Raw genomic sequence first — 22,408 nt, 5'->3', positions numbered from 1 at the left:
CCATGTTAGGTAAGGACCCCACTGCTGACCAGAGCCGAGCCAATAAGCAATGTTGTTTGCACCTCTGTAAGAGCATATTTAAGAAGGGGGAAAAAAAACGCTGTGCCACACAGCAGCTGGGAGAGTGAGAGGAGTGAGAAACAGCCTTGCAGGCGCCAAGGTCAGTGAAGAAGGAGGGGGAGAGGTGCTCCAGGCGCCAGAGCAGAAGTCCCCTGAGGCCTGTGGTGAGGACCATGGTGAAGCAGGCTGTCCCCCTGCAGCCCATGGAGTACCATGGTGGAGCAGGCAAACCTGCAGTGATGGAGGCTGCGGCCTGTGGAAGACCCCTGCCGGAGCAGATTCCGGGATGGAGCTGCAGCCTGCGGAGAGGAGACCACGCAGGAGCAAGTGACCTGGCAGGAGCTGCTGCCCGTGGGGGACCCAGGTTGGAGCAGTTTGCTCCTGAGGGATGGACCCCGTGGTACGGACCCATATCTGGAGCAGTTCTTGAAGAGCTGCTGCCTGTGGCAAGCCCACACCGGATCAGTTCAGTAAGGACTGCATTCCGTGGGAGGGACCCCGCAGCACAGGGGACGAGAGTGACTGAGAAGGAGCAGCAGAGAAGAAGCGCCATAGACTGACCATAATCCCTGTTCCCCCCGTTCCTCTGCGCCGCTCGGGGGGAGGAGGTGGAAGAGGGTGATGGGGGGGAAGGCGCTTTTGGTTTCTTTCCTTTGTTTCTCGCTTCTTTAGCTTGTTAGTAAAAGGTAATAAATCTTACTGTCTCCCTGTGCTGAGTCTGTTTTGCCCATCACAATAATGACTGTGCAATCTCCTCATCCTTATCTCAACCCTTGAGCCCTTTTCATCGTATTTTCTCCCCATTCCTCTTTGAGGAGGGGGAATGAGAGAGCGGTTGTGGTGGAGATCAGCCGCCCACCCGAGTAAAACCACCATAATGTCCCACCTTCCCTCTCATGGGGAGCTCTCAGTTTGGTAAAATGCAAAGGAAGGCAGCAGAACAGGCAGAGACTTGACAAGGAGACACTGAGAAGGGTTTGGCTGGATGTGGAGTGGGTAATTTGGGTTTGGATGTCTGTGTACTTCTCTCTCTCCGACTAGGGATGTTCAGCAAGACTGAGGAAGCATTTGGGAGGACAGATGAAGGAAAAATAAATTTGTCTTAAAGAAAAAAAAAACACGTGTTTTTTGTCTATTTCATTATCAGTTATTACAAGCTAAACTTCATCTTCTATGTAGGTATACTAGTTAGAAGGAGTGAGCACCTGTCCTAATACATATGTTTTAAGCCAGCCATAAACCACAGAGTCACTGTGGAATGCTTCATAACCACATAATTCCAATCTACAAGAACACTGTTGATAGGAAATAATGGAGGAAAGAAAAACAAGGTCTGCTTCCATTTGGCGCAGTTAAGCCTGCTTACCATCCCTTTTGGACATAGGCATCCAGATATGCAGCCATGGCTGATGCACTCCAAGTCATAGTTCTGGCAAGTCTTGGCACACTCCAGCCCTTCAGCTCTTGGGTTGTTTGCAGGACAGATAAATGTTTCCATAGGTGATCTGCATGTCAAGCTCCTTTTTACTTTTAGAAATAAATTTACAAAAATTGCTATTAGAACTCAAGTATTATTAGCAAGTATTATTCTAAAGGATGGATCAACACTGGTGTTAGAAAACTAAGTTTGAGTATACAATAGGGCAATACCACTACACTAATATTCATGACAATGTAAAGGTAACAGACCCCTTTTCTGGGGTGACCTCAGTTAGGCTAGCACAAAAGTATGTATTCTAACATAGAAGCAAAAAGATCTGCAGTAGGGTAAATACCATTCTATTGAAATAAACAGTTGGACTCCAGATTGCACTAGAGATCCAGTCTCAGACCCTGCTCTCTCGTCACAATCCCATAAACTCTATCCAGGTAGCAGTGATGAACCAGAGAAAATCACAGACCACTGGTGCTTTCCAACACAGTGCCTAGCTCAGCAAGGCAGTTTTCAGTCTCTGGGAGGTTTTAAGGTGAGATGCCTCGAAGCCGGAAGGCACACTCGGTGCATGGCAACAGTCTAACCTTCAGGCCACAAAAAAGCTTTGTCTGCACTGGAAAGGAGACCTTGCTAGTCAGAAGCAAGAGGTATAAATCTGGCTAGCTAGTGATGTCATAAAATCCTCAAACAGAAACTGGGGGCCTCAGATCACCAAAGAACCCCTTAACCTCTACAGCTGCCAAGAAACGGTGGTTGGCTAAATATAATTTTGAGAGGTGGGACAAAATGAGCCCTGCATAATCCCATATAAACATTTTGTTTCTCTCTGTAACAACAACAAAAAAAAAAATAATAACAACAACAACAAAGTAATAAGAAGACTCACAACAGCACCAGCACTACAATCTCTGATTCTTCTTCCCTACCCTGAATTACCAAGAGACCAAAGAGGAAAAAGAAATGCAACAATAAATAATAATAACAAAAATTAATGCATACTAACTTCTGGCAGATGGCCTCTCATCAGCGAAAACATCTGGCAGGAAGGCACCAGGAGCTTTGTTTGTACTGCAGTGCATTAAACCGTTTTCACAATAGCTAAGAAAAACAAACAGATTTATATTTAACAAAGTGACATTTAGCTTTCACTCATGCTGTTGTTTTCAGACAGGCCTGCAAGGAACCAGTGAGAGCACAAAAATTACACCTCTCATCTAACTGATCTGTTGCTCTCCATCCACTGCATTTACCAGTGTTAAAGGCCAAACTTCCTTAAGATAATCACAGTGAAGTACTAGTGTGGTAACCCAGCATAATGCTAGTCCCCATCCTGCTGAATCTCATGCATCTGCACAGGCATGAAACTGAGCAAGACAATAGTCAGGTCCACTGCAGAGAGAGGTAAGGGACCACTCAGTGCCTGCAACATATGACTTCTGTGGTAGTAGAGAAAAGGAGAAGACACTGTTCCCAAATCTGGGCTTATTGGGAGCCACCCAGCAATTACATTACTACTCTCAGTGTACCGCTACTCAATTTAACAATTAGAAATGCTTTTTAATATTTATCTCTTTGGTAGAGGTAATTAGGTTTTAACATTTAAGAAATATATTGTAGTACATTAAAGTGTCATTTTAAAAGCCTACAAAGTAGCTATGGTCAGTAATTAAACTCCATTTTGAACTGTCAGGAACTGTTCATGGAACAGGGCTTAATATCCTGTTTTCTGACTAAGGTGGCTTTTGAAATAATACGGATAGGGTTGAAACAGCAAAACTTATTTAGTTTGTCAGAGGCAAAATCTTGTTCACTTTCAATCTAGTTTCAGTGGCGGTAAAGGAACTAAGGAACAAAATCAGTTAGACTATCCAAAAATTTCTGAGTCACAACACGTAGGGATAAGTTACGAACACTGCACTTACCACATGGTGTAATGATCTGAAAAGACATCCTCTGGTTGGAAGATCTCACCATCATAGTAACAAGAGCACTGGAACTTTGGTACACATTCCTTGCTCTCATCCAGGTAGTGCCCAGGGGGGCAGTAGCAGCCTTCCATGCAGAATTCATCACAGTCCTCATCTGGGTAGGACAGAGATCTGCAGGTCTGGTTGCATGGCGTCCCACATTGCCGGTAAATTTGGCCTTCTGGACAGGTCATTGCTGTCGAAAGATGTGCACACCAAGGAAATCGGAATTTGATCTAAAGCCAGCTAAAGGAAAAGCTGACTAACCCAGACTGTAAAGCTGTGGATTTAAAATGTATTTACTCAATTTATTCACCAATTGAGGCCTGTATTACAGTGGTTTTCTTTAACTCTGTAATAATAGTGAAGCCTACGGCATTGCTTATGTAAACGAGCAAAACTTTACAAAGTGCAGTTGCCGATAAATGTTGAGACAACTGCAACCCCTGCAATGGAATTCCAACCACAAAATTTCATCCAGAATGAAAAACACAGGCTCTGTCCAATTTTTGTCATTATTTGCATCTACAAGTCAGGAGCACGACAAGAATGTCATGTGCACATTCACACTTCTCTTCCTTTTCAATATAGTCAGGGACAATTTGGTCAAAATAATTAGAAATGTATGTCTCTGCCTTTGTACTACAATAGTCTAAAGCCTCACAACCCAGCTCTCGGGGGGTTGTGGAAACAGGTGCAAATAGCAAAGTCACTTAGTGATTGTGTAGCCAAACCTTGGAAACTAATGGTTTTTGATGATGAATTCATTTTTATGGAGACCTCATTATGGCTTTGGAGGCATACTGGATTCTTTGTTTATAAAGGTTTAACTCAATTCTACAGCACTAATTTTGAGGAAAGCCCCTCTGCATACACCAGCATCAGCACTAGGTGGCAGCTATGACAACACATTTCAAAAGATGAGAAAACAAGTTAGTATTACCATGGGCTTTCACAAGCCTCCTATTAACCAGGATTTACAAAACCTGTCGTGTTTGTAGTAACCTTCCAAAGCAAATAGCCAGGGTCATAAGGTTATGAGGTAGGATGTTCAGTGGAGTGAGGAAAGCAGCTGCAAACAAAAGTAGGCACATTTGTATTGTGCAAAAACCAACATCGAGGTTTCAAACCAAGGCAGCTCTTCCTCCTGTCATCCCTGTAGAATGATACAATAATCCCTGCCCCCCTGTTTTGTGATCACAAATCCCCAGGAACTGTAGCAGCAATGGCAGTAAAAGAAAAATTATAGCAAGGCTAAAACCCTGCAACCTTACACAGCTGCTAGCATAGCTGAACCAACACTGAAGATCACAAAGCAAGATTAACATGCTATCAAATGTCTAATGTTTACATTCACAAAATTCTTCTGAAATGAAGAATTACTTCTATTTACTGAAGAGAGGCGTGGTTGCACCAACATCTCTTCCCAACTTCTATTGAGGTACCTGTAATCCAGACATGGGAGTGTAAACCCCTAACTTGAGGATCCAGGCAACAGGCATCCAAGGTGACTTGAAGCCTTCTTCAGAGCAGAGATCTCCCAGATTTGGGACTTGTGTCCAAACTATTTAACCTTCCTTTCACAACACAAAACCTAGAAATGCATATGTGCTTATCAACACAGTAGGCAGAGTAAATATCTCCTAACTCAGAAATAAATAGATGACAGGTTCACTCACAGTTATAGAAGTCTTTGGCAGCTATTCACTGAACAGCGCTTCTAACTTACATGAACACAGTCTCTGCAGTAAATCAAATACTGAATAGGCACAGCTCAGGGCTGAAGACCATTTAAAAAGTAACTTTCATTACTAAAGGCATGTGCAAGTTAGTGGTAAGGCTCCCTGCCTACAAGGACATGTTTACAGTGGATCCCTTTTTTAGCTAAAGCTTTGTAACTCATCTCACCTGCCCATGCACTTCCTAACACTTAAAACATCCTCTGGTTTTCTGGTTCCAATACCTAAGGCTACATTCACACTCCAAGTCCCAATACACTACTGCATCACCTCTCAGCAACATCTGTTTTTAACAGCAAAAGGGCAAGACAGCTGACCTGGGAGGGGCCTGCTGTCTGTACACTATGCAATAACACCATCACTGAAAAAAAAAGAAAGAAAAAAAAAAGAGAAAAAAAAAAGAGAAAAAAAAAAGAGAAAAAAAAAAGAGAAAAAAAAAAGAGAAAAAAAAAAAAAGATCCCCTTATTGCCAGGAAAATGAGAGGAAAAGGCGAGGTGCATCTAGTCATTCTACTGATGCCTGCTATAAAACTAAAACAGCTCAAAGCTGTGCTCTAAAGCTCAGCCTGTCCTGGGGATAAGATGCAAAATAGTGGGAAAGCATTAAAAAATTTGTTTGTGAGGTTGTTCATACAGCTTCTTGTGGACAGGCTTTCAACCCAGAGTGAAAGGAACGTAAGTCCTTACCAGTTTCTTGGGTAGTGCAAGAAGAAAACAGTCACACCTAGGTCAGAGGCTCTGCACAAAGACTCACCCTGGCAGACTTAACACAGTTGCACCAGCTGGTATGCTGAGCCCCACAATGCAATGCAGTCATTCTCAAATGCAGCTCAGATCCAGCACTCCTGGATCTACCAGACAAATCCTCTCCCAGAAGCCATGCAAACAAAATAAGCAACCAGCCTACCCCCACCAGATATGGAAAAATAGTGGGCTGAGCAACAGGTCCCTAAAACCTGAAGAAAGATCTAGGGAACTGTTTATTGCTTCTCCTTTGCCACCAAACACTATACACATACATATATATGTAGACACACATACATATACACACACACAAGAGGCATGCATGTGCATCAGCTTCACAGACCTTGACATTACGGCCTATCTGCTCCTTCCACGCACCACAAAGGGACTGGCTCTATTGGTTATTCACAGTAGGCTGCAAGGGCAGGAGTCAGCTCTTAATCAAACAAACTAAAATCATTTCAGAGACGTGGGAGATGAATGTGTTTGTTAGCTTGATAGGAAGCAGAAATTCTGTGCCCTGCTAATGACTTACCTCCCTGCCACTTCAAATCAAGCAAACCATTTCTGTCAAGTCATTCCCAAAAAACTGAATCTCAGTTGACCAATGTAGAAATGGAGCACGTGTTTAGTGCACCCCCATCAGCACAAATTATGCAACTTGCGCATTCACATCTCCAGCCCATTAAAAGAGGATATGTTCTCCTTCATGTGACAGGAGATTTCTGGAGCATCAGGATTATTTAATGGGGACTGATGGATCTGCAATCACGGAAATCGTCACTCTATGAGAGCATAAAGTGCTCTGTAATGCACAGAGAAGAGGAAGCAGCACTGCACTATTAAAGATTAATTGTGAAAATTGACTTGTTCAATTACAGAAAGAACGATGGTGCATTATCGCTGCTCTTTCTTTCAGCTTCCAGACCTGCACATTTTTAAAAGGATTTTTATTACATTACTGTTCCACTATCTGAACATTTACATAAATTAGGTAAAATATTATGAAACCATGCAGCAGTTTAATATAAACTGGTTTTGTTCTCATTCACAGTAAATACTATCCAGCCTGCAGAAGCTACAGCCACTGACCCTACAGGTACAGATCCTATCAAATGGAACACCAATGACCTTTTTCTCTATCTACCCCTCCCTCTCCCTCCTAATTTCTACACACTGTGTTTATAAATATTTTTCCCAGCCTCAGTTTGGGAAGAAGTATGAAACAGATCTGGAAAGCCTGCAAGCCTACGTGATTTTCACCAAAATTCTCAATTGTCTTCTTTCCTTAATAGAAAAGTTGCTCGGGAAAATGGAAAAACATCCATTTCACAAATATTTATGGAGAAAAGTGTGTATGTGTCCATCAAAATTCCATTGCAATGGATTTTTTTCCTACCATACTGACCTAACAGAAAGGCAAGCAATAAATAAAAAGTGTGTGCTCCTTCTGTTCCAGCTTCTTAGCAGTTTGGCTATTACTCTTGCACTGGACTGATCTATGCAAAAACATTTTGTTACCCCATTTCCTCAAATCTGCAATATGAATTTTTGTTTTATCCTCCTGCAACATCTCATCTTTTAGACTGCCAGCCTTTGAACCAGGGTTGCCTCTTACTACAGGTGGGATGCTGTACATGATCCTTATGGGAATTCAAAACTCAACTCTTGTTGATTCTCATAGGAGTTAAATGTCTACACAAAATGCCACAGCCAAAGCTGTTTGTTGTGCTCAGTGATACAATTCACAGGCAGATAATCAAATTTCAGGCTGTCATCTTGAACCAGCTTCCAAATCATATTAGAATTTACAGGGTGAAGAAGTAAAGGAGCTCAAGTGTGGTCAGCAAAATGATGTTCACCCACTAGATGAATGGTGTACATGAAAATAAGATCTGACGTAGATCTCAGACCTCTGCACTGATGGGTTGGTAATCAAACTCCTAGGGAGTTCTTCAAACACTGGGACAGGTGCCAGAGTGGTTGCAGGATCTCTGTTCTTGGACATATTCAAAACTAGCCTAGGCAAGGCCCTAAGCAACCTGCTGTAAATTAGCCCTGTTGTAAGCAGAAGACTGCTAGAGGTCCCTTCTGATAAAAACTGATCTATAATTTCTGTTATGTTCTATGACACCACCTGACTGAGTATCTGCCTTTCTGCTTCCTCCATACCCTCAACTTCTGCTATGGTCAGGAGTCACTGACGAGGTCAGGAGCCAGGGAAGCCCGAGCCTCAAAGGTACCAGAAAAGCAATTCATACATTACTACAAATCTCTTGGAGATTCCCACCCTGGAACGTGCAAAAGGTTTTCAGATGAGTAGCTGAAACTTAAATGCAGCTGAAAATGGAAATCCAGTCAAAATTCTGAGGCTTCTCAGATGACTGCTTCTCCCCCACTGCTGAACAGTTTTTGCGAACAGTTCTTGCATCATTGTTGGACTGAAGGAAAGATGTACTCTCTCAACAATTTCCATAAGAAATATTTGGCAAAGTGCAGAAATCATCTCATTCTAGATTTATCATTCAACATAACCAAGAAATTCCTCCAAGAAAAGGAAAGCAAGTAATTTTTAGGAGCATTTCACTTACGGCACAAGTTGGGCTCTCTCCACTGGACCAAAACATTTTTCCTAGCACAGGCTGTTGCATAATTAGCAATAGCAGAGCACAAACAATCCTTGCCATTGGAGCAAGAGCAAACATCAAAGCGGCAGTTCTTCACATAGGGAATGGGACTGACTTCACGGTGACAGGGTTCAAACACAGAAGACATCAGAACTGAGCAGGATTCCTCAGCATATTTGGCTAAATTGAAAAGAGAAAAATGATATGCATGCATTGAATCAATCAGTGGCTTTCAAGAAAATATAGAAGAGACACAATAAGCATTTTATTTTGCTTTTGAGGAAAAAAAGAAAAGAAAAACAAGAACAGAAAAATAAAATAGGATCAAATAGGCATAGATAGCATCATAGCTCATAGGTCATGAGCTCCACTAAAAGAATAATGTTTCACTAGTAAAACAAATCAAGGAAAAGCAATACTTTTATATTTTGTTACCACTATTTCTGGCACTGCAGTTCCTTTTACAGGCCTCCTTCTTTCTGCTGCTTTTTATATTTGTAAAATTAAACCTTCTAGGCTGCACTCCACCCGTGAATCAACAGTGCCTGATCTGGTCTATGGCCACAAAATTTGCTGTGTGCTTGCTCTTCCCAGAAATTGGAGCCTGTTGTAACACCTGGCACAAGAAAATTGCTCTTAGAATTGCTCCCAGTGTCCCAGCAGGACAGCCAAGCAGCACAGAGGAGAAGAGGAAAGCTGACTGTTGGGATGCAGTAAGAGCAGGAAGAAGGGATCAAGAAAAGTGTCTAAGGTGTAATGACACCTTAGGAGTGAAAAGGACGGGTGTTCTGTCCACCCAGAGGATAAAGAGTGCATTGCTATCAGTGGCACACATTTGTGTAGTGCCTGTAATGGTCTAGCTGGAACTGTAATTCAAACTGAATGGTAGCATGATCTCACATTACTGACTTCTGTTTTAAATTTTCACAAAACATTACATTTTCCACAGTAAGACTGCATTAATTGGTGTTGGTTTTGTTCTCCACCCCCCCCCCCCTTTTTTTTCCTCTATTATATACAATGGAAGATCACAGGTTGTTGCACAATAGGACATGTTAATTTTGGATGGAGTTCAGTACCTAAATGAGGATTGAGATTGCAGGGGTCATTGTCTTGCTTTAACAAGTCTTGGCAGTCTGCATTGAGCTTCCAGGAGTTTCCAAAATCTTCCAGAAGAGTTTCCACCATGCCAGAAGGAGTAAGAAAATCATCCCCCTGATTACCATTGTAGTTTCCGCATAGCCCACACATTCTTTCAGTATACACTGGAGACAACTAAGGAACACAATGTTAGCCTGGTCATCTTCCAGAATAGGTCACCACTGTAGAGCAAAATTTTCTAAAGAATGAACCATACAGAGTTTAACAATCAAAGAATTTCTAAAATATATTCTAAAGCACTATAGACACAATTTCATTGTATTACATTTTTAAACTACTCACAAAAATGCTATTATTAGTAGCTGCAGGAAAATTTTTGCATGCTACAGTGATAACTTCAGATGGTAACTGAGGGTGAATAGGAGAAATAACGGCTTGCTTTTGTGCCTTAATCAGCAGTCTAGTGTAATCTTTCCCTCTTTTTCTCTTTCCATTCGGATAAATGAACAGGATGATGGCAGGGGAGTATGTGTGGCATTTTTTAATATAGTGAGATCACTGAATCATAGAATGGCTTGGGTTGGAAGGGATGTTGAAGATCATCTAGTTACAACCCCCCGACTGGGGCACCCACAACTTCTCTGGGCAACCTGCTCCAGTACCTCACCACCCTCTGAGTAAAGAATTTCCTCCTAATCTCTAATCTAAATCTTCCTTCTTTTACTTTAAAACCATTCCCCTATGAGTTGATTATATTACTAATGGAATAGTAGTTTGGGAAAAGATACAGCACCTGAAACCATTTCACGTTTTAAAAGAAAATTTTAAGATGAAGAATATTTAAACAGTTTTGTGACAAAACAGAAACAATGTTGGAGTTGTTTCCCTTAATGTTAAGAAATGTTATTAAAATAAGGAAGAGAGCACTATCCCAAAGCGACATTACCTCACATCAGAGCTTCCTCCCACTTAGAGAAATTTATCACACACTAAAAGAAACATTGCAAGAAACCCACAGAGCAACGTACTTTTTGCCCTGCCTTATTCTTAGTGCAAACCAAGAGACATCTGAAATGGGACCCTAAATTTAGAAATACACAGAAGAAAATCTTCCAAACATTATTATTCATAGGAAGGTGTCAATATCTTTTATTTCAGTAAGAATTGTCAGTTTATAGTAGAGGTAAAGATCTGATACATCACAAATATTGCCAACTTTCCCTGGAAGCTAACTCAGTGCTTTAATGCTACAGTAGCTCTCTGCATGCATTTTCTAGAGTGCTCTTAATCACACTGGCAAGAGTAACTAGTGAAACAGAAACCAAAAAAGCTAGAACAAAACATTTTTGAAGAAAATTCTTGTTCTGTATGATTAAAAAATAAAAATTAAAACATTCTCCAATATATAACCTAATACTAACCTCCCTTCAAACATAGAGGTCAGAGAATAAACACAGAGCATCAAAAGGAACAATCATGAATTCTTGGAAGATATTATCCTTATTGCTCCAATGGCCAAGGACAGTACTATTTCCATGTACTCCGTAGACACATAATGCTACATATAAATCCAAATTCTGACAAATTTTCAAAACACTGGTACTTAGATGAAAGCTTGAATCACAAGTATCAAGTGGTCACAGAAATGGGGGGGGTGCTTCTTGAGGAACACACAACAGTTTTGTTGTTGGTGGTGGTGGTGGTGGTTTTTTTTTGCTTTTTGTTTGTTTGTTTTTTCTTTTTTTTTTCTTTTTTTTTTTTTTTTTTTTTTTGCCAGAAGACTGGCCGAGGTAATGGAACTGTATCACTTCCGTGAATTGTCAGAAACATTTGGCAACAGTCAGCCTACAAATACAGCACAAATTAACTCTCTAAAAGCAATTAAAAAGATGTTCAGTAACAAGGGAGGGAACTCAGAGAAGAACAGAATAAATGCAGGCAGTTGGAGAAACTTCCGCTGCTTTCAAAGCAAAAGGATCTGGAGCAGAAAATAAGATTTGTTTTACCTCTAAGGAAGAATTTGCTAGGCTATATGGGTCTCTGACCAGATCAATACAACAATAAAACCTACACATCTGCTTTCCAAACTTATTCCTGATCTTTCTTCCCTGCTGTCCTTTCAACTCTTGTGCACACTCCTGAATGAGCTTTGACAAACATTGTGCTTGCACCAGATATGACATTTAAGACAAATTTCAGGACAGGCAAGGTGAAGGTAAAAGCCATACTATGGTTCTGAAATGGCAAACCTCATTGTTCGGTAAAAATATCATCTCTGGGAAAAACAGTTTTCTTCATTAAACTCCTCATTGAGCAAAACTGCCCCACACAGGGTTCAGCTGCAGAGCCCCGTTTACAAGCCGGGCTCAGATACATAGGGCTTATGGTTAAGCACTCGTCCACACAAGAACAGCACGAGGATACAGGTCTGCAGCTGCCCTGCATCACGCGGGAACATGCCCTGGCTGGCTTAGTGCCGGTAGCCTGCAGGTCTTCACACCAGGAAGCAATGCTACAAGAGGACTCACACTTCTGAAGGATCAAGTACGCCCTCAGAGACAACATTTGCAGTCCCCAGGACCTACCAATCTAAAGAAACACAGTTTCTTGTACAAGCAGGAGGGTGATGGATGACTTAGTCTAAGTTGTTTTTTATCTTCTTGGCAGATGCAAAGACCACTGCAGCTCACTGTGGCTATGTAACCTGACCTCCCGCATAACTCAGCCGGGACCTCGTTCTCTTTTATTTGAACTACAGTATCTCTTGGCATGGGGTTCCACAATTTAAGCATTCCAGTGATTCCAGAAGCCATTGGATCAGGGTCAGGTGTGTGTGTTGGCTTATCAGCTATCAGGAGAATATTCCACAGTAAACACCCTTATTCCCCTCCCTCACAGGATTTTCTGCACTGCAACTTATTCTGCAGCTTACAACAGACAAATATATATATTTGTATATAAATATATATATATATATACATAAAAGGTTGTTGCATGAAACTTTCTGTTACTGCAGCTAAACTGCTTCCTTTACAGTTCATTTATTTTAAAACTGGCTTGAGCATTCTACTGCTGTCTGCAGCACAGGCAAATCCTAATTGTTAATCAAGACTGACATTAAACATTCCTCATAGTAGAAGAAACATGCAACATATATTGTACTAGTTAATTGATCTTTCCTGGAAATTACAAATAACTGTGTCCCTGGAGACACATTCTTCCCTTATTTTAAGTCATATGAATCCATTGCTATAGAAAGGACAGTCAGAGCTAATGAAAACAAAAAAAAAATCAGTTTAGAGGATATCTGCTGAACTAAACATAAAACTATTCATGGTTAATAATGGCCATCATTGCACAAAAATGAGGGAAAAAAAAAAAAAAAGCTACCACGCCGCTGTAGGATGAAAATGTTTGTTTCTGGAATACAAAAGGACATGTATATTGCTCTGGGGGTAGCAAAGGAGAATGGAATTTCTAACATGCAATAGAAAACAATTTCTCACTTCAGACAAGAAAATTCCTGTACATGTTTGGGTGGGACAAGAGGTGGTGAAAAGACAGAAATAAAGCAGACAGAAAGAAAGAGTGAAAGAATACCTTCACAAGGAGTTCACCATGGCCATCCCAGTCAATCTGCAAATCTTCCCCATAGGTAAGGTGAACCGAAGTCCTCATCGTGTGCTGGATCCGAAGGGCACCTTAAGGCAATCACAAAGTGTCAGCCAAGTCTAGATGCGTCATTTCATTCTATGGGACTGCTGTGGCCCTCTGAACAGGACAACAGGGTAGCTGCCACAAAGCAGGGCAACAGGGACACACAGGTCTGCCAAAGCAAGGAACACAAACTATCACCCTTCAGGCTTCCCAAACTTTGTGCCTGCTCAGCAGATTACAATTGTGTGAACTTGTCCATAGGCTCTGCTTTACAGTACTCAGGAGCCCTACAATGTGCATTCTGAAAAAAATCAAGTATTAATTTTGACATTTTGCTAGATAACTGGTGGGATTTAAAACTTCTGTATATATATATATATTTTAAAAAAAAAGTAATAATTAAAAATAACAAAAAATAATAAATATACCAATAGCAGTTTTCAACATCACCCAAATCCAGACCAACTTAATTCTGCTGATTTTAGAAGTGCTGACCCAAAATGGGTCAGCTGGAGAAGCTGGAATGACAGAAATGACAGAACTTCTAGAACACGGAAATACAGAGGCAGCAAGTGAGAATTTGGTATGGAAAGCACATTTTGATTGAAATGTTCCAGAAAAGACTAACAAAGGGGACCCCTTCAGCGGCTGGCCAAAGTTATCCCACACAAACACACCTTGTAGCAAAGGAATCTGTATGTCTTGTCCATTCAGTGAAATTCCTCCTCCATGTTTCATTTTAATCAGGCTGTTGTCCATATCTTGGATTCGGACAGAAGCTGAGCGAGTGCATACAGCATCAGGATCATCTGCACACTACAGAGAAGTGAAAATGTGCTGTGAAACTCAATATTTTACTTTACTGATGACTTAGCCCCAGGCCCACAAAAGGCATTTCAACATCTAATTCAGGAGGTGTTAAGTGCCTCGATGGTTTTACAGACCTAGCTTCTGAAGCCCACAAACACCAGACTGGCAGCCTTTCCTCCATTATGCTGTTAACCACACACCAGGGAGCTTTCTGCACCTCCTGGCCTGGAAAGCAGTCTGCAGAAACTACACTGCAGCAGTGTCAGCAGGACGCTAGGGCAGCCTGCGCTGGTCTGGCTGCCGTAGGGGCAAGCAATCCACCGCAGAGCCCATCACCCTGGGAAAGAACCCTGCAGTTCACACTACCCAGGACTGATAGGGTGTTTATTTTACCAGTTGTAGGTTATGCAGATGAGGAACAAGGCCCCAGTTTTCCTCCCTGGTTTCGAAAGCAGTTTCAGTGGAAACACATTTTGCAAGTTTCCAAACACAGATGACTCAGAGCTGCATTATCAGAGCTTTCTGACGTAGGCTACAGACGTAGATGGTGTGTATATCCGTCACACCCCCATTCCTCTGAAGCCTGCAGCTCCTCTGTTGCTTGTGCCCTGTGCCTCTTTCCTCTCCTCCTGCAAGGCAGACCAATACTTCCCCTCGCTCCTATAAATCTCCTGACTCAGCCGCACCTCTCCCTGCCTGCAGATCCTCTGGTCCCACCCCTGTTCCTGATTCAGAACCCTTCCAGTCTCCAAGCTCGTTTACCTCTTCCCACGTACAACTGGTCGATCAGCTTAAAGACAAGCTTCACCTCTCTGTGACACCCCCTACAGTGTCTCCTTCCCTTCCCATTTTGGTCTGGCTCCCTTTCCAACCTGTCTCCATTCACTGACCATTGAGCTGCTTTTCTCGCTTTCTTCAGGGGAGGCAGTGGAGAAAGCCACGAGGTGCTGAGAGACCAGTGAGCAATAGGAGTGATCCAGCTGCTTAACCAAATGAAAAGTAACCCACGATGCTACTCTGCCACTGCACCCCACTCAGTGTCTGAGGAAATGGATTTTCCAAAGGCACTGGTGAGCCACTAGCCTTCAGAGAGCTTAGTAAGGGGTGCACCCTCTCCTGTGTGCATTTGCTCAGCTGGCAGAGAGACAGCAGAAGCTCATTCTCCAAATCACATTATGAATTTGAATCTCCAGGTAGGCTCCTGAGAATGGCAGCAAAGCGCTTATTAACCAAGGAGAAAGACTGCATCTGTTATTTAAACTAATTATTTTATAGGAAAATTACTTCTGTTTGCCTGTGCATCTGCAACTCATATCATAATCCCACAGCCCTTCCCGCTTTCTCAAGAACATGCGCATGCACAGGCACAAGCCAAAGCTGCTGTTACCTGGACAGTCTCGATGATAACAGAAAAGGAATTTTCCACACAGTCTTTGGCAAATAAGTACTGGCAAATCCCACTGAAGGTGAAATACTTGTTGTCAAAGGTTTTGAAATGGGATTGGCCGGTGACAGAGCACTCCCCTGGAAAACACGTAAAGCAGTTAATCACCCCGGTGTGAGCTGTGAGCAAAATCCTGCCCCACCATGCCATGGAAGGGGAACAGCAGCTGGGTGGCTGCACAGAGACCATGTGCCCTGCAGGCCAGAGAGCATGGACAAGATGCTTATCTCACTGTTTATTCCTGTAAGTCATTACCAATAGCAACAACGGCGCCAACAAAAGCTGGGAAACATGGTATAAATCACACTCAAGAACTGAAATTCATGTCCACAGAAAAGCCTATCCAATGCTTCAAAAAGAAGCTTATGAGGACATCAGAGAAGGCCTTAGTTCCCTGCACTGAAGTGAATTTGATTCTTCTGTGGTATATACCTGTGTGGCCCTGAGAAATCAGCACAGCTTCTCAAGGTTTATTCCAGCTGGCTGATACACAAATCACACTAGTTTAAGTTAAGTAAATGGATGCTGATGGATGCTGATGGCACTAGCCAATTTTAAACAGCATTCCCTACTCCCTTTTATGTAGCAACCAAGTTTCCTGCTTTATAAAATGAGGAAGCTGAGGCACAGAGGGTGGAAGTGCTAATTTCCAAGATTGCTACAGCCCATTTGTGGCAGAGCTGAGAAGGGTACTCAGGATTCCCCAGCAGCACTGACAGCGTTGTGCTCTGGGCCACAGAGCCCCTTTACGCCTATGCAAGGACTTGCAACATCTTGGCTTAGTACACTTGAAAACCACTTTTACTTAGCCCAGAGTCACACATCTGCACCCACAGACATGATTGCAGAATGCAGGAGTTTTTACAGAGTTAAAGATCAGAATTTGCAGCAATACTTTTTGGACTCTCACTGCTGCCCTGCTCTTCTTCTGCAGAGGTACCTCATTTTCAGTATGTGTTACACAGTTGTGTCCTGGCAGACTGACAGCCATGTCTTTGTCAGTCTGCTTGTGCTTTTATAGCATTACAGTACGGTTTTATAAAGGCAACAGTGTCTGAAAGCTTCCTTCACAATGGCCTCCTTTAACACAGCCCCAAAATAAGTGTTGATTCCTTTGTTGGGCTGACTTGAATACCAGTAACTTCTTCTAACTTTAAAGTAAAAATACTTTATCAGAATGAAGAGCTGGAAGACAACCACAGATGGAGTTCTTCCACGGGCAGAATTTATGCAGATCATTATTCTCAACCATTATCTTAATTAACTAACTAAATAAAGTAAAATAAATAAAGCTAAAAATAAATCTATAGTTACAATAGCTAAATCTAAAGTCCTCACAGAATAATACAAAAGTCTGTCTTGCCCACACTTCTTCTACAAAAAGAAACTATTGAAACATTTCAACATCTTAACATTTTTGTAAGTTGTGGCTTTCCATTTTCAGGATTGCAGTATTCAGGACACACAGCTGGGATGTAGACCCCTGCTATGCTACAGCCTCTGCAAATACATTAGGAAGGTTACAACTTCAAAGAACCTGCAAACAAAGTCTTTCATATGAGCTTTACACATAGAGATGTTCCTACTGCAAACAAGGTGGGAAGAACCTCCTTGCCTAGAACAAAGTTCAGGTGCTGGGCCTGCATTGACAGTACTGACAAAGGATGGAGAAAGTTTAATGTTACAGTTTGGCAGGTTAACCCCATGACTTTCTCTCCACTGCCTTTGAGTCCCATGGAAGTTTTGTCTAATGAGTGCCAAAAGGAAATTTCCCTCTTCACCATATTATTCAACAATAACTGCCTTAATCCAGCCTCTGTTAAAGAACAACCTCACAGATCCTGAGGAGCCCCAACGTTGCACTGCTCTGATTCACCCTAAGAAAAATCTAGTACTCAATGAATATTTGTCATCCCCCATCTGTTTGGAGGGTAGCTTGGTAAATACAAAAATAAAAATAAATTTAAAAATCACTCTTTCTGTTAGAATAAGCTTAGACAAAGGTAAAACAAGTGTTACTCTAATCAAGTACACAGTCAATTAGCTACTAGATATGGAGAACAGATCTAAAGAAAACAAGGGATAATGCACCACATTATGTGCAGGTTGATTTTCAGGGTGTTCTCTGCAACCAAGAACCAAAAAAACAGGTTTGCAGCCTGAAGAGCTATAGCCTGCTCCCTGAGACAAGTCCCAGCCCTTTGGCATTGCTCCTGGAACTGAGATTTCTTTCCTGAGGCAAAGTCCCTTCTTATGGGTCCCTCCATCTATTCTATTTGTTTTAATGCAACCCATGAGATTTCCTGAAACCCACAGCCCTCATAATTAATTTAATTAAGATATCAGCTTGAGAGCTTCTTGCTAGTGCTATCCTGCTATTGCTAGTTGGATGACACCAACTTCTGAAACACCGCCTCCAGTTGGGTACCCAGCTCTATCACCTAATTTACAGCTAGGCAATTCATTTATACAATATACAGGAGCCCTTTCCTGACAACTGTTAGTAAAAAAGAATGAAATTGCCTTGAGTTTTTGGGAGTCTAAATGTATGAACTATCTGTGGTGATTTCAGAAAGACGTGATATCAGAAATAGTTGTTACAAAAATACTCAATAATAAAAATATGCTGTAATATTGCTTCAAATTTAGACAGAACAGGATAAGGCTAATGTTGCTATCGAAGACTGCTACTTCAGGAAGTTTTGCTGCCCAGCCATAGAAGAGTTTGTAGATGTCAGTGGGTACCTGTACAACAACTGTACTTCTGGGACCTTCTGGGTCGTATACAAACCTAGCTGAAAAATGATTTGGATATGTTGGCTGAAGGCACAAAAATAAGTTAGTTTTGCTTTTGACAAATGATTCTGCAGAGCTTCCCAACTCGGAAAAAGGTAGCGATACTATATTTCCCTTTGCACAAAGCTGTATATTGATACCTGATCGCAGGCCTCAATTTCAGGCTTACCTTCATCTCTATAATCTATGGAGAAAAAATGGCTGGGGTTAAGAATAAAAATTTGGCCCACATATTATTCATAGTAGTCCAGAAAGCAAGGAGATTAAAATCTATATTCTAGTTCAAAAGCTAAGTTCAAAAAGACCTATTCCTCATTTGTAAACATGTTACTGCCCATTAGCTAGAAGACATAAATCACCTGGATCTGTGTCCTTGATTTTGTGTTGTACTGAGACTCCCTGTACCTGGAGAGATCTCTACTGAGAACCTCAAGCACAGGTTTTCTCACAGTCCTGCTTGGCATAGCACAGTAAAAATGTCATTTCTATTTTGAATATTTGCGTACCCACTCTTTCACTTTTTTATTTTTTTCTCTTTTCTTTTTCTTTTTCTTTTTCTTTTTCTTTTTCTTTTTCTTTTTCTTTTTCTTTTTCTTTTTCTTTTTCTTTTTCTTTTTCTTTTTCTTTTTCTTTTTCTTTTTCTTTTTCTTTTTCTTTTTCTTTTTCTTTTTCTTTTTCTTTTTCTTTTTCTTTTTCTTTCTCTTTCTCTTTCTCTTTCTCTTTCTCTTTCTCTTTCTCTTTCTCTTTCTCTTTTTCTTTTTCTTTTCTTTTTCTTTTTTTTCTGATGACACTTTGGGGCAAGTGCTCTTTTAGTCCAAAGCAGGAGAAAATGCTGCATGAAAGGGTCAGGCAAGCTTACTGCTAATAGAAAGACAGACTTTGATAAAGATTTCTAATTCTCCTAATTTGTGTGGATTGCACAGTTGCATGTCAAAATAAATAGTTAATGAATTAAATACATAGCCTATCTGCTCTCCTTTTTCCAACCCTGGTCTCCTTCTCAGTCCTTCACCTCTCAGGTCACAAAAGCAATGAGGAAGAACAAGATAATGATCTGTGCTCTCTCCCTGCAGACTCCAACACACAACACAAGCAGAGACAGATGTTGTTTCAGGTCAAGCAGGCCTTTCTGAAGCTGAACATAGTACAGGAACTGAGTCAGAGGACTGGACACAGACCTGCCAGGAGGAAACAAGGAAGGAGACACTTTGCTGGACAATGCACAGCACAAAAAGTCACATTGACCATGTAGGCAAAAGCTGAGACAGTAGCCACATGTACTGGTGAGTTTGGGAGGTGGTGAACAAGAACTTTGGGAGCAAGAATATCTGCAGAGCTGCCCCTCCTGTCTGCCACCACCTGTGGAAGGAACGGCAGCCACCTTCTCCTAGAGGCTAGAGATCCTTCACCTGTAGGATGACCTTTGGGGCCCAAATCCAAGGGGTATCAGGAGTTACCCAATCTACTCCCAATACTTCAAGTTATAACATCAGTAAAAACATTCTGGTTTAGACAGTTGGCTAGGGAATAGTACCTGCACAAAGCAGCCTAACAGTGTTCCTCTACCTGAAATCTGTTCCTCTGATCATACAGACCCTTATATTTTGGTAAAGTAATCAAAAGAGGAACCAGTTTTGTCATCAAACAGGAATTTTAATTGCTAAACATGCAGTACAACATCTGTTTTGTCTCACATGGAGAACTTCTGAAATACAATACCACCTGGCTTGCACTGGAGTATGCAGGTAAGAATAAAGACAAATTCACTGTTTGTGTGGAAAAAAAAATGCATATTGGGTGTAAATGGGAGGGATGTAGACAATATTTACTCACTTGTCAAAACCTAAAAACAGTGGGACCAACATACCTGGGCATTCCCCATTGCTGCAGATCCAGATGCCACGTCGACAAATGCTAGGAAACATAATTTTAAGTTATGCAAGAATATGCATGTTCATATAGTGCAATTCATATCTTCTGTTGCAAGCTTTTCCCAAATAATTGAAATATTATATCCCTATATATATATTTATATTCATATTATATTTTATATTTATTTATATATTATATTTTATATTTATATTTTATATTAATACATATATTAATGTCCTGTTTTAGGGAAATTAGACCAGCCCCCAGCATCCTTTCAATCTGCCATAATCTTGTTTCTTAATATATCTATCCTCCTGATCTATTCTACCATTATTTGACAGCAACTGATGACAATATGAGCTGGAACGGTTGCAAAATTAAAGAACTTGTTTTTTCCCCAAAACATTTAATACTTTACAACTATATTCCACTGATGTGGAATGAGTTTTAAATGCAATTCTCAAGATATGTCTATTACTATGATGGAATCTTAGAGGGGAAAAAAAAATTAACCTGTGGAAATAATACCTACAACCCCCAGCTCAAGGAAGGAAACTTCAAAGGTAAATGAGGTTGCTCAGGACCTTGCCCATTTGATTTTAGAAATATCCAGAACGGTTCTTCTGGGCAGCTGTCTCAGTGCTACACTATCTCAAGGGAATATTTTTTTCTAATGTCTAAATGGAATTTCTGTTGTCTCAACTCGTGTCCATCACTTTTTGCTCCTTTGCTGTTTGCCTCTGAGAAGATTTTGTCCCTGTCTTCTTTACAACCCCCCTTTAGGTAGTGAAAGTTTCCACCATTAGCCTTTAAACAAATCTAGATCCCTTTGCTTCTCCTCATGCTTCTCCTCCCCAATCATTTCCAGAGTCCTCCACTAGACTATCTCCAGTTCATCAACCTCCCTCTTGCAGTGGACATTATACCAGTACTGACCAGCACTGGCCACACTACTCCAGGCATGACCTCTTCAGTTTGACCCAAAAGGCAATAAGCCCTGTCCTTTGCCAGCTGGCTAGACTTCTGCTCATGCAGACCTTTATCATTGTAACTGTACAGTGCTGACTTAAGTTCCTCTTGCTCAGTTTCCCTTTCTCTGCAAAGAGTTTTTTCTGGTTTAATGTCTTTGGGTGGTGGATTTAGTGCCATCCCCAGAGGTGCTACCAGTAACCAGTAACAGGCACTGATAGTCATCGAGATTGCTGTCGTTCTTGGATCTGTGATGTCAAGCTGGTCAATTCTAGAATCTCAAACTGAAATAATTTTTCAAGAGATGCTAGACTTTTTTTATTTCTTTAATTATTCCATCCCTTTAAAACCTCTTGTGGAGAGTCAATTTACTCAGGATGGTGAATGCTGAGCTGATGGAACAACATTCATAGAATCATGGAATCATTTAGGTTGGAAAAGACCTCTAAGATCATCAAATCCAAACAATTCTCCACAGCATTATCAAATCTGAATAACAGGAAACATTTTCTAACAATACAGTCAGCATTAACCTCTCAAAAACACTATGGTTGAACAATGTGGCCAAGCTCAAAGCTGCAAACAGTTCCAGAAAAAAGACAAAATGCTAATGTCATGATTATGGTTCATATTCTGTGATACATGGTGCCAGTAATGAAAAACTTCTGGTTAATAGTGATGACACATACACCATTTTTCTTCTGCATATGGTGGCTCTAACTTAGTCCCTCTTTTTTGGTCTAATTGGAAACATCTGTGCTCGGTGTTGTCTGAACTCCTTACACAAATATATTCACACTTACACATACCAGATCAAGCATACATTACTCATTCCCCTTCCTTTCTTTAGGCAGCTAGCCTTCCCCTTCAGAATGGTATTCGTGAGTGAAAGAAAAATTGTGAACCATGCAGCTGGGAAGATCCATTAGCTTTGTGAGAAGTTTCAAGGACGTGCCTGAGCTAACTCTTCTTGGAAAGAAACCGTGTTTAGAGGTCAAATACATGTAGGAAGTCGAAACAAAGACACCACTGCTGACACCAACCAGACATGGGAACCTGCCAGTCTGTCTTATCCACAGGAAACAGGTAGTTCTCTACTGTTTGAAGGAGTATGACCCTCACATTGTTCTATCAGGCCAAATAACCCTTTAAAAGCAAAGCTGATTTTGTATTTGTGAACAGCTCAC

General features: G+C 41.2%; 1 protein-coding gene across 2 annotated transcripts in view; it reads right to left on the bottom strand.

The window, feature by feature from the left end:
* The window catches only part of VWF (von Willebrand factor), a 148,218-nt gene that overhangs the window by 96,061 nt on the left and 29,749 nt on the right, over positions 1-22,408 (bottom strand). For both annotated transcript variants that reach the window (XM_080564567.1, XM_080564568.1), the window contains exons 10-18: positions 20,248-20,294; positions 15,528-15,664; positions 14,008-14,146; positions 13,274-13,374; positions 9,652-9,847; positions 8,537-8,752; positions 3,418-3,658; positions 2,499-2,593; positions 1,427-1,587 (exon numbers count right to left, since the gene is read on the bottom strand). In XM_080564567.1, coding sequence (XP_080420693.1) covers positions 1,427-1,587; positions 2,499-2,593; positions 3,418-3,658; positions 8,537-8,752; positions 9,652-9,847; positions 13,274-13,374; positions 14,008-14,146; positions 15,528-15,664; positions 20,248-20,294 — 1,333 coding nt within the window. The remainder of the gene's footprint in view (positions 1-1,426; positions 1,588-2,498; positions 2,594-3,417; positions 3,659-8,536; positions 8,753-9,651; positions 9,848-13,273; positions 13,375-14,007; positions 14,147-15,527; positions 15,665-20,247; positions 20,295-22,408) is intronic.

The sequence above is a fragment of the Anser brachyrhynchus genome, assembly GCF_964034855.1.
Source record: "Anser brachyrhynchus genome assembly, chromosome: 1".
Lineage (NCBI taxonomy): Eukaryota > Metazoa > Chordata > Aves > Anseriformes > Anatidae > Anser > Anser brachyrhynchus.
This window is presented reverse-complemented; position numbering and strand designations above follow the sequence as displayed.